This window comes from Oncorhynchus mykiss, chromosome 6 (genome assembly GCF_057628025.1).
Source record: "Oncorhynchus mykiss isolate SJ-2025 chromosome 6, ASM5762802v1, whole genome shotgun sequence".
In the NCBI taxonomy this organism is placed as follows: Eukaryota; Metazoa; Chordata; class Actinopteri; order Salmoniformes; family Salmonidae; genus Oncorhynchus; species Oncorhynchus mykiss.
In genome coordinates this window covers 71074026-71087507 of record NC_143027.1, presented here as the reverse complement: position 1 = coordinate 71087507, position 13482 = coordinate 71074026, and the positions used below count along the sequence as shown (strand labels likewise).

General features: G+C 42.4%; 1 protein-coding gene and 2 pseudogenes across 1 annotated transcript; all 3 read left to right on the top strand.

Moving 5' to 3' along the window:
- The first annotated feature begins 1622 nt into the window (after positions 1-1622).
- On the top strand, positions 1623-2608 carry LOC149983069 (protein NLRC3-like; annotated as a pseudogene).
- Positions 2609-5524: 2916 nt separating this feature from the next.
- LOC149983068 (uncharacterized) lies at positions 5525-6267 on the top strand (annotated as a pseudogene).
- A 3-nt stretch (positions 6268-6270) lies between these two features.
- Positions 6271-8741, top strand: LOC110506109 (ribonuclease inhibitor-like). Its single transcript, XM_036981776.2, has one exon. It carries the CDS (start codon positions 6539-6541, stop codon positions 7259-7261), a length of 723 nt encoding a protein of 240 aa, XP_036837671.2. The 5' UTR covers positions 6271-6538; the 3' UTR covers positions 7262-8741.
- The last annotated feature ends 4741 nt before the right edge of the window (positions 8742-13482 follow it).

The window sequence follows — 13482 nt, the reverse complement described above, 5'->3', positions numbered from 1 at the left end:
AAACAATACAAAATAACTAACAAAACAGCACAGTTGGTGAGGAGCCCGTTAAACGGCAGCCATCCTCTCCGGCGTCATTATTCACACTCTCCTATCTTACTTCTTTACTATAAAGTATAAAGAGTCATGGCTGTATGCTGACCTCATAAACCACAATTATTTTTATATTTTTTATTTATTTATTTTGATGTGTTGAGGGAACAATAAGTTCCTCTTGAAGTATTTGGTTGTCCATATTTACAGAACATGGAAGGGAAACAATCTCTATAAACTTGTCTGTCAAAATATTTCTCAGTTTGTCAATCCTGGCACTGTCACCAAATGCTAAAGGGCCTCATTGCCAAAATCCCAAAGTATCCCTTTAAGCTCCGAGACGGAGGGAGAAAACATGCTATTACAGACTAATGTCATGCAGTCACTTATATTTACCTTTATTCCATGGATGTTATGACCGTGCCATGATATCTGGACTATTTTACATTTTCCCTATTTGGCTTCTGAATTGTGTCTCGTAGTTTCACTGTAATTTCTATGAACAACATATTTCAGAACCATGTGGCTTTCCTAGACTATCAAATCAAAATGAAATCAAATGTTATTTGTCACGTGCCGAATACAACAGGTGTAGATCTTCCTGTGAAATTCCTAAAAAAAAGTATGTTTTAAGAAAGTAAGTAAGACAAAATTGCTTAATAAACTGAAGGTAAAATCATAACACAATAAAAAAATAATAATAACCGGTACCGAGTCAATGTGCAAGGGTACGGGGTAGTCGAGGTACTTGAGATAATATGTACATGTAGGTAGGTAGGTGAAAAATGACTATGCAGAGATAATAAACAGAGTAGCAGCAGCGTGTGTGAAGAGTGTGAAGGAATGTGAATGGTTGTGTGAGTGTGTGTGCATCAAATGGGGTGGTGCTATGCAACGCATTGGAGGGCCAATAAAAAACCCTGGTATCGGCTGCAATCCATATATAGACATAAACACACTTGACAAAATTGGAAGGAGTCTCTTACTCTTTCTCAACTCTCCCCCATTCTCTCTCACCCAACCAGCATAGCTGGTTTCCTGTTTGCTCAAATGGGTTTCCCACACACTCCCCGCTCTTAGTGACAGTAAGGTAGAGAGTCAAAGTTGAGCGCCAGAACGCCACACTGTGAAAAGGGCATTCATGTTACAAGAAATGTTTTGTATTGAGACAGGGGATACAGAGATTTGGAGGGCACAACCTTAAAAATGAAGGAGGGGAATGAGAAAGAAGAGAAAAGAGGAGTCCGAAAAGGAGAGGGGGACACTGAAGAAAGAAGAGAGGAACCCTGGCTGTCCCAATAATGGAGCAACAATTCTCTAGAGAGGCTAAATGTAAGGCAGAGAGTCAAAGTTGAGCACCACAACATCACACTGTGAAAAGTGCATTACTGTTACAAGAAAGGTTTCATATTGATACTGGGTATACATAGATATGGAGGGTATTACTTAAGAACAGAGGAGATTGAGAAAGAAGAGGAGTCAGAAAAGGAGAGAGAAGATGGGGAGACAGAAGAGAGAAGAGAAGAGAGGAACGCTGGCTATCTCAACAATGGAGCAACACTCTCTAGAGAGACTGAATGAAAAGGAAAATGAAGATGCTCAGTTTGTGGACAGGCACAGATCTCATTCAGAGGGTTTCCACGGTGATGCCCATAGCAGATCACCTGCTCCACAAGTGTACGATCCATGAAGAGGTGTATTCAAACATTCACACTGACCGGACCAGAGAGGAACAAGTGAGGGAGCTGTTCAAGGCCTTAAATTCAGGGGGAATAAAAGTCAAATCAGCCTTCCACAGGATCCTACTGAAGACAGAACCTGTCTTGGTCCAGGGGCTGGGTGGAGCTACGTCGCCAGCCATGGACCATGATCACCAGACTAGGAGCACTGCAGAAAGTGGGTGACATTATACAGAGAGTTAAAGAGAAAGGATGTTGATCTTTGTGCTCCTATTCTGAGAGATATTTCAGGAAGTGGTTCATTGACAAGCGATTCCATGAAAAGAAGCTGGCCAGTAGAATTATGTCATAGATAAAGGGAATGAGGAGTATCTACATCATATGTCACATACCAGTCTTCTGTTGGATTACTGCATTGGTTTTTGAGGAAATGTTGTGTGAAGATGAGTGATGAGATCACAACTCTGACTGAGATGTACACTCACCTTGTGTTTATTCAGACAGACCTAAAGAATAAGAAGTACGATGGGCAAAATGAGCATGATCCACAAAGAATCATGGTAACAAACAAAGGAATCATTCTCAAACTGGGGCAGCTGACATTTGATGAGCTGGTCAAGGGAATATCATATTATGTGAGGATGACCTGAGACAGTGTGGAATTGATGTCAGTGAAGCTTCTGTGTACTCTGGGTTTTGCATGTAAATTATTAAAAGGGTGTCTTTGTGTTATCAGATGAAGGTGTACTGCTTTGTTCACCTGAGCTTTCAGGAGTTTCTTGTTGCTCTTTATGTGTTATACTGCTGTGTGACCAATGTCATGACGTTGGATTGATTAATGTGACGACAGCTGTTCATCAAATGATTAACTGTTTAAATAAATGTGATTAAATTAATCAGGTAATTATTAAGTCAGTAACCTGGGGCACCATGGGAGAGTTTCTATTTCCCAAATTAACTTAAAGGATATTAGAATATTGATTTTACAACAGTTGCAAATTAATTTATTTCCTCTACGGTCTCGTTCTGAACGTCACATAATCCGGGAATCTGCACGAACCCGAGTCACACTAAATAAGTCCGTACCACACCAGTTGAGTTGATTATTTATTTACTATAAAGCTAATATGATAATATAAGATACACATACACACAGTCTGAGCTATTGATTAGAACTTAGTACACTGAAACACATCCCTAGCGGGCCAAAACAATATGATGAGTGTTACACAAAATAAGGATTTCAAAAGAGAGAGAAAGAGATAGAGTGCATGAGAGAAAAGCACACTTGGGTACATTTGTAAACTACGCTTAGTTTAACCCTAACCTTGCCCAGAACTGCTTATGGGTTAGAATATAATGATGTAATTGCGTGTCAAAGGTCGCCCTCTGATGGGGTATCACCTCGTGGACTTGTTTCGCCTTCTCCTCTGATGACGGCACTTCTTCGGTTACAGGGGTGTAACTGTTGGATTGTCCCCACAATATCAGTGTCCTTTCTCTTAGTGGTCTGTTTCCTCGCCCTGTTCTGAAAGAGGGGTCTTCTGAGGACGGCTAATCTGCCATATAGGTGGTTCCAGCGTGGGAATGAAAGCAGTGTAGACACATGATTCCTTGAGGAGAATAACCGGGTGGTCCTGCTTGAATTCACCCTCTTAAACACAAAAAGGTTCCTTTGTCTTCTTTAGCCCCGTGTTGTGTTTTGGGGTTACAACTAATTGGACCTTGGCTGCAGCTCGTGGTCCCTAGTCATAACGTTAATTCTTAACTCACATGTTTTATACCCTCGGGTCAGAAATGGGCGTTTCTGTCTTTAGGGCAAGTTCTCTGGGCTTAACTAGTTACGAGGCAAGGTCTGGATTTTACTCAAATCCAATTTAAACAAGTAACTTCACATTTCATCTTTACAAAAACATTATCTTTGATCTGGACATTTTCCACACAACGTACATTATGCAAATGTAAGGTACATACAGTGGGGCAAAAAAGTATTTAGTCAGCCACCAATTGTGCAAGTTCTCCCACTTAAAAAGATGAGAGAGGCCTGTAATGTTCATCATAGGTACACTTCAACTATGACAGACAAAATGAGAAGAAAAAAATCAAGAAAATCACATTGTGGGATTTTTAATGAATTTATTTGCAAATTATGGTTGAAAATAAGTATTTGGTCAATAACAAAAGTTTATCTCAATTTGTTATATACCCTTTGTTGGCAATGACAGAGGTCAAACATTTTCTGTTAGTCATCACAAGGTTTTCACACACTGTTGCTGGTATTTTGGCCCATTTCTCCATGCAGATCTCCTCTTGAGCAGTGATGTTTTGGGGCTGTTGCTGGGCAACACAGACTTTCAACTCCCTCCAAAGATTTTCTATGGGGTTGTGATCTGGAGACTGGCTAGGCCACTCCAGGACCTTGAAATGCTTCTTACGAACCCACTCCTTCATTGCCCGGACGGTGTGTTTGGGATCATTGTCATGATGAAAGACCCAGCCACGTTTCATCTTCAATGCCCTTGCTGATGGAAGGAGGTTTTCACTCAAAATCTCATGATACATGGCCCCATTCATTCTTTCCTTTACACGGATCAGTCGTCCTGGTCCCTTTGCAGAAAAACAGCCCCAAAGCATGATGTTTCCACCCCCATGCTTCACAGTAGGTATGTTGTTCTTTGGATGCAACTCAGCATTCTTTGTCCTCCAAACACGACAAGTTGAGTTTTTACCAAAAAGTTATATTTTGGTTTCATTCTCCCAATCTTGTTCTGGATCATCCAAATGCTCTCATGCAAACTTCAGACGGGCCTGGACATGTACTGGCTTAAGCAGGGGGACACGTCTGGCACTGCAGGATTTGAGTCCCTGGCGGCGTAGTGTGTTACTGATGGTAGGCTTTGTTAATTTGGTCTCAGCTCTCTGCAGGTCATTCACTAGGTCCCCCCGTGTGGTTCTGGGATTTTTGCCCATCGTTCTTGTGATCATTTAGACCCAACGGGGTGAGATCTTGCGTGGAGCCCCAGATCGAGGGAGATTATCAGTGGTCTTGTATGTCTTCCATTTCCTAATAATTGCTCCCACAGTTGATTTCTTCAAACCAAGCTGCTTACCTATTGCAGATTCAGTCTTCCCAGCCAGGTGCAGGTCTACAATTTTGTTTTTGGTGTCCTTTGACAGCTCTTTGGTCTTGGCCATAGTGGAGTTTGGAGTGTGACTGTTTGAGGTTGTGGACAGGTGTCTTTTATAACAATTTCAAAAAGGTGCCATTAATACAGGTAACGAGTGGAGGACAGAGGAGCCTCTTAAAGAAGAAGTTGCAGGTCTGTGAGAGCCAGAAATCTTTCTTGTTTGTAGGTAACCAAATACTTATTTTCCACCATAATTTGCAAATAAATTCATAAAAAATCCTACAATGTGATTTTCTGGATTTTGTTTCCTCATTTTGTCTATGTTGAAGTGTACCTATGATGAAAATTACAGGCCTCTCTCATCTTTTTAAGTGGGAGAACTTGCACAATTGGTGGCTGACTAAATAATTTTTTGCCCCACTGTATGGTAAAAACTCTTCAACCTAGAATGTTGTTTTCGTTATAACATCGTCATTTAACTTTTAATAACATAACAAAAACGACATTCATTTTCATATTCCATCTATCGTCATTGATACCATATTGGCTGACAAAACATATTGTCCCAAAGTCCATTTATTGCATGTTACTGTTCTGGAGTAGGTTCTCCATAGGCCCATCATACATTCCATTCATCCATACTGAGAGGAAAAGGGGATTTTGTCTGCTGCCTTAAGATTTATAATGGGCGTGAGGTGTCATAAAAAAAAACATCTCCATACCTCTCGATCTCTTCCCCACTGATGGGTGTGAAAGATTACCTGACCCAAACAGGCCAGTCATGACACCTAGAACATCAAGAGCCTGGAGTCTTTTATGAAGAATGTGTCTACAGAACTTCCCTTGAATGAGTTGCTAAAGATGATTGTGGATAAAGCCTTGAGATTGATAATGGACACCTGGACCTGTTCATCCGCTTCTTTCTTGGCATCTCACTGGGATCCAATCAGAGTCTTTTACTTCCACAGACACTGAACTGCTCAGATCCTTTTGAGGAAATTAAGGAATACCTCAGGGAGCCTTCCATAAGGAATGTCTCACTTGATAGGTACATCCATCTCCTCCTCTGCTTGACTGAGATGAAAGACAACTCTGCACATGAGGACATACAGAAGTTCCTGGAGTCAGGATATAAATCAGACACAACATTTTCAGAAACAAACTGCTCAGCACTGACCAATGCACTGCTGATGCCAAGGTGTGTTCTGGGTGAGATTGATTTGAGGAAATACAACATATCAGAAGAGGGGGCGTGAGAGACTGAGCCCAGCTGTGAGGAAATGTAGGAAGGCAAAACTGCCTGACTTTACACCTTCTGAGGAGTACTGTGAAACACTGGCCTCCATTCTACAATCAGCAGACTCACCTCTGAGAGCGCTTGACCTGAGTGTCAGAGTGACACTGCATAATTAAGATTTTTATTATGACAGGGGGGTTAGGGATGTTGAGGAGCACAGACGGAACGTTCTCTTCGATTCACTGAAAGAGCCACACCTTTAACTGGAGACACTGAGGCTGTCTGGCTTCACTCTCACACTCACATGCAAGCTATGTGAATCACTGGCTTCCATTCTCCAATCTGCAGACTCACCACTGAGAGAGCTTGACCTGAGGAACTTTCAACTGTTTTATGATGATGATCATGATGATTATGATTATTAATATGATCATTATGATGATGATGATGATGATGGCAGAATGACAATCATCCTTACTTCATTGAAATGTCCACACTCTAAATTGGAGACACTAAGGCTAAACAGATGTTCCCTGACCAAGAAATGTTGTGAAGTGTTGGCATCAGCTCTCATGGCAAGCCTCTCTTCCCTGACAAAACTGGACCTGAGTCACGATGACCTGCACGATACAGGAGTGAAATGGCTCTCCGTTGGTCTGCAGAATCCAAACTGTAAACTAGAGATACTAAGGCTATCATTCTGTGGTGTGACAGAGGAGGACTGTAACTATCTGGCATCAGCTCTGGGGTCCAACCCCTCCCATCTAAGAGAGCTGGACCTGAGCTTCAATCACCCAGGAGAATCAGGCTTGAAGGTTCTTTCAGCTAGACTGGAGGATCCACACTATAGACTGGATAAACTCGACGTGGACCATAATGAAGAGTTCTGGGTGAAACCATGGCTATTTAGGAAGTATGCTTGCAAGCTCACACTGGACCCAGACACAGAACACAGACGCCTCTCTCCCTCTGAGAGGACCGAACAGGTGAGGGTGATGGAAAATAATCAACAATATCCTGATCATCCAGAGAGGTTTGAACACTGGCCACAGGTGCTGTGTAAAGACGGTTTGACTGGGCGATGTTACTGGGAGGTACAGTGGAACAGGATTGAGACTAAGATCGGGGTGTACAGTGGAACAGGATTGAGACTAAGATCGGGGTGTACAGTGGAACAGGATTGAGACTAAGATCGGGGTGTACAGTGGAACAGGATTGAGACTAAGATCGGGGTGTACAGTGGAACAGGATTGAGACTAAGTTCGGGGTGCACAGTGAAACAGGATTGAGACTAAGATCGGGGTGTACAGTGGAACAGGATTGAGACTAAGATCGGGGTGCACAGTGGAACAGGATTGAGACTAAGATCGGGGTGTACAGTGAAACAGGATTGAGACTAAGATCGGGGTGTACAGTGGAACAGGATTGAGACTAAGATCGGGGTGTACAGTGGAACAGGATTGAGACTAAGATGGGGGTGTACAGTCGAACAGGATTGAGACTAAAATCGGGGTGTACAGTGGAACAGGATTGAGTCTAAGATCGGGGTGTACAGTGGAACAGGATTGAGACTAAGATCGGGGTGTACAGTGGAACAGGATTGAGACTAAGATCGGGGTGTACAGTGGAACAGGATTGAGACTAAGATCGGGGTGTACAGTGGATCATGATTGAGACTAAGATCGGGGTGCACAGTGGAACAGGATTGAGACTAAGATCGGGGTGTACAGTGGAACAGGTTTGAGACTAAGATCGGGGTGTACAGTGGAACAGGTTTGAGACTAAGATCGGGGTGCACAGTGGAACAGGATTGAGACTAAGATCGGGGTGTACAGTGGAACAGGCTTGAGACTAAGATCGGGGTGTACAGTGGAACAGGTTTGAGACTAAGATCGGGGTGCACAGTGGAACAGGATTGAGACTAAGATCGGGGTGTACAGTGGAACAGGTTTGAGACTAAGATCGGGGTGTACAGTGGAACAGGTTTGAGACTATGATCGGGGTGTACAGTGGAACAGGCTTGAGACTAAGATCGGGGTGTACAGTGGAACAGGATTGAGACTAAGATCGGGGTGACATATAAAGATATCAGCAGAAAAAGACATAGCCGTCTCTGTAAACGTGGATCCAGTGACAAATCCTGGTGTCTAACTGCTCTGGAGAATATATCACTTGGCATGGTTACTCTGTCTGGTCTGCCACAACAATGAAGAGGAAGATATACCTCTCCCACCCCCCAACAACTCCCTTAAACCCCAGGGAGAATCCCAACCCGCCAAAAGAGTAGGTTTATCAGAACTGGCCGGCCGGAATTTTGTCCTTCTACAGAGTCTCTTCTGACACAGTGCCACACCTGTATACATTCCAGACCACATTCAATGAGCCCCTCTACCCAGGGTTTATGCTTGAACTGGGCATTGTCAGGATTTGACACCTAGCACTGTCCTTCTCTGTTGTACAATTTATTCAAATGAGAAAGAATTAAGGGACTGTAATCATACATTGGCTGTATGATCATACATGTGTCTGAGATATCTGTTATACATACCTCTGTTTTATTGTGGGACTTTTGTGATGTTGTACTTTGTTTATATTCTTATTTGTTATGTTGCTTGATGTGTGAACTGTCTTAAAAGCAATTAAATACATTACAATTTAAAACAATGCTATTTCTCATCCCTTCAAAATGGTCAGGTTAAAACCTTTTGTTTTAAACAAATATTTGGATCACATTCTATTTGGTTCACAGGTATACAAGGCATCACATTTGAGTCTAGATTTTGGACATTGTACCAGGGCTAGATGAAGTAATATGTCAGTTCAAGAGTATCCATGATGCTTCATCAAAAGACTGGAAGCTTTGCTTATTATAAATCACCTTGGAAACACACATTGATACATTATCCATAACGGGCACATCATGTTCAGAATGATATTCAAACATTCAGGAGCACCACTACAGTCGCCTGTTAGCATGCATTTTGCATTTATTTACCAATTAAAAATGCATTCGGTATGGATTTGGAGGTGCTATGTAAAGCTACAGCGCTCCTGTCAACAGACTTTGGTCCTGGGGGACAGCATGATATTGAATGACTAAATACTATGATTTATGATAATGATAAGAGATGCAGTGTTCCTACCCTCAGACCCTTAACCCTACCTGCAGATTAGAAGAGCAACACTTTGTCAGGACTTTTATATCCCATGGTATCATGGGCTGGGCTTTCAAAACACTTCCCAGTTATGGGTATATCTACTGTACGTGTTATCTCAACTCTGTGTAGTTTCCTCAACATTTACAGGGATATTCAGTTGAAACTCATAATGAGATGCATCTTTGAGTCATAAGGAAGAATGCAGTTGCTATGTTGTAATGTCTGTAAATATGTTTGTGGTTTGATGGTTGTCAGTCTCATCAAGCCCTTTTGGTAGTTGAAGTTCATAAAGTTGAACTTACAGTGCACATGGGACAAAAACATGCACACACACACACACACACACACACACACACACACACACACACACTGTACATGCACACACACACATGTTCACAGGCTGACACACAAATTCTATTTTAAAGGGAACATCAAGCCTAAACCCGAATACCCTGCCCCTCAATGGAGTGAGTCTCTGATCTCCTGGCTTAAGCATGCATGCCGCTAGCAGACATTACATGGCCTATGTTAAACAAGTCTTGGTGAATGTGAGCGCTCTGCGAGTGGGAGAGAGGTGTTGGTTAAGACCCCGCTCATTTGAATTGACAGGTTGAATGTCCCTCAGAGCGAGGGGAGATTTGGGCCATCACTGGATGTGACAGAAGAGATTAGGTTAGTAATCCCACCTGGGCACTGGGGAATCATCTAGTGTTCAACCTGCTCTTATCAACTGATACTACCTAGCTTCACAGTCGGCGTAATGAATGAATCTCTTCATTTACAACCCGTTCGATTTGAGTTTCTGTGTTCAGCGCTCAGAAGGAGACTAAATGTATTTCTGTTTCATTCTAAGGCCCTGCTTTTATCCATTTAACTGTGGGTTTGTGAGCCTTTAGAATGAGTGGTAAATGTAATGTAGTTTAGTTTTACCATCAGCCTTACATCAGCTCAGCTAATTATTGTTTTTTTTCTGTGAATCCTCTTCTTCCTCTCACGGAGGCCAGAGAATAACTCTAGCTCTCTGACTTAATTCATGTTGGTGAAATCATATACAGGGCTACCATTTCCCATTGGAGCCTCTACTGTAGCTTGGCCATGAAAGCTACTCATAACACTATTGAATATCGATGTTAACCTAGCACATGACAAACACAATATAACATCCTTTGTATAACAGCAGAAACCTCCTGGTGTAGTAATGTAGGTGCTGAACTGCTAGACATAAGATCTCAGATTAAAGTCCCACTCAGACTGCCTCAGATTAGCTGTGATACTGTACCTGCAGCTCATAGTGAAACTGAAGGTTTACTGCCATAACTCTTACGTGTCCTTTATCCCACTGAAATACAACCAAGCCACTTTATTCCAGATCCCTGCCTCTTCCCCAACCAGAGATGCCTCTCTCTTATTGCCCCTTCAGAATACCATGCTGTAATCACATGATGCGCACCGCTGGCCCTAACAGCATTCTTTTACAGGGCAATAAAATCGAATGACATCTCAAAGGTTCCCAATGCAGAGCAAAGCACAACTCCAGAGAACACCCAGGGCTCACAGTCATCCTCTGACATATAACTGGGAGAGTGTGCTCCCTGTCACGCCTAATGTAACTGTGTCTGTACCTGTACATATGGCGATAGATAGGGGATAGATACATCTGATCTGATCTGGTGAGGGTAGTTAGGGAAATGAACCTTTCATTTCAGCAATCTGCAATTACAGTGAGGATACCGTTGTGTAGATGACATATGATCTCTATATGTCAGGTTATGTCAGGTTTATGATAACATACAGGCGCTGTGACATAGGTTCTCCCCTTTGATAACCTGACTGATATGAGAGGTGGTCTGACTGATAGAAGTGTAGTCTGATTATCTACAGCATATGTTTTACCTATATACAGTATGTTGCTATGTACAAATTACTTTAGCATTGGACTTTTCCTGTGTGACCTGTTTTTGTCAGTATGAACTGTGTTTCAATGATTTGATGGATCCAGTCCATGGAGAGTTAATGTGTTACCTGTTTAGTGTCATGTCATGTGGTCGGTGGTGACATTGCCCTGGTACTCTCATAGAAGTCAACAGCTGTATTCATGTATAAAGGAGCTAATCAATTATACAAGTCAAGATCACCATACTCAAAGGGGTCAAGATCAAGGGTCAAGATCATACTCAAAAGGGTACACCAGGAGTGGTGGAAACCTCTGAGGAAGTGCCCGAAGTGAAGCCCCTGCTCGATGAATCTGTGTGTGGGGCAAAACAGACAGCATCCCCTCCTGTCTATCTGTCATCAGGGGAATGTGGACAATACCACACAAAGCCAACATTTTGAAACTGAAGTAAGTCATGAGAGGGGCCACACTCAGATCTATTCCCTCCAAACACATACTAGACTCAAAGACACATGTACACACATACATACACGCACGCACACACATCACACGCACGTACACACAAACGCACACAGTGGGCAAGGTCATGCTCCTGATAGGAGAGCCTGGGATCTGTGGCACGGTGTTGACAAGAGCAATATCCATCAGGCAGAGCTGAGGCCGCCCTGCTGTCAGTGTGTGATTGTATTAAAGCAGGCCGGGCGTATCTGCCGGCTCCAGGAGGACCCCAAGAAGACCCCAGGTGCTTCCTGCTTCCTGGCCCTGGAGGCCCTTCAGTACCCCGACCTACCTACGCCCTGCCCTGACAAACTCTCAGCTGGGCATGGGGTGGAAGGGGGTGGAAGGGAGCTGGAGTAACCTGAAGGACAAATAATTGGACTCTCATTGGGTCCATAACTATCGCTGCATTACAGAAGATATATATATATAATATATAAGTGCAAATCCTATTCACACACATCGGTTAAAATATAAACGCAGAATGTGCACGCCCATGCACGCACGCACGCACGCATGCACACACACACACACACACACACACACACACACACACACACACACACACACACACACACACACACACACACACACTGCTGAAAGCCCAATATTCAAACAATTGTTTAGCTATTTCCCCTACTTTCCTAAGAGTAGAACATCCATGTTACTCAAAATGTTACAATCATATTAGATTAATAATATTCCAATTAGTCTGTAAGCAATATTGATCGTCTAAACAGAAATGAATGTTTTCCAGCTAAACTTAATGCAGATCTGAGAGGTATTGGTTGCTGTGAGATGCTGTAGAATGAATGGTTGGAGAGTTAGCAGGCTTTTGCATTGTAATAACCATATTCAGTAAAATCAATAGCCCCGGAGAGGAGGCAATAATGCAGGCTAACTGCAGGAAATGAAATCCCACTGAGGGAGGGGGGCCAGGTGGGGGAAGTAAAGGGATTTGTACTGAAGTGATGTCATTTTATTACGGAGAGACCGAGTGAGAGTTGGCCCTGTAGTAACATTACATTTTAGACCAGGTTATACAGCACAGCATTAGTATTATGCTTTTTACTACCATTGCACATTAGGACACGTCAAATAGAATGACGCAAAAGAGTCCCCTTTTTAAGCTTAGCAGATAGATAAACCCGGTACAGCTACTGTAGTGTTGAAGGATCATTTATTGCCGCCGCTTCGGAGATATAGTACTATTGACTGAAATGACTAAAACTAAAATATAGAAGGAAAAGAACAACGAGTAGTATGTTGTAGGACTTATTGTACGCTAGCTGAATACTAGGCTTAATTCTCACGTGTTCATAAACACAGAAATAAGCGGTATTATGCATTAAATCAGATGCAAATAATTCCCCAAAACATCACAAGATCAAATGCACTGAACAGATATCCATGTGGCTATCAAGAAGATTCATAAATCTCATTATAACGATAATCCGTACCAAAAGTAATTTAAGAACAAATTCTGTGTTATGTTATGATTCATTTTACTTACAGACAATGCTTCTACAAAATGATAGCAAGAAGGATGGACCATTCCTCTTCTACAGGGTTTAGCATATTAAACGAACAACACACATCGACGCAGGACAGTGGCCTCATGTGGTCAACAATGGAATTACATGACCGCCTACAGGAACTCAAACCCAACTACAGGGGCTAGAACAATATTGTTTATTTTACTCACAGCATTGAGGGAAGCATATGAACTTTTATTAAAAGGTAAGTACTTTAAATTGAATCCACTCTAGACAAATGTACATGTTGAACATGTTTGTAAAATACATACGCTTGAGACCTATTTTGTGATACAGCTGGTTTGGGGAGAACATTGAGA

What these genes read in the sequence shown, in the direction of transcription:
- LOC110506109 (XM_036981776.2), top strand. Translation starts at nt 6,539, where the DNA reads ATGACAATCATCCTTACTTCATTGAAATGTCCACACTCTAAATTGGAG.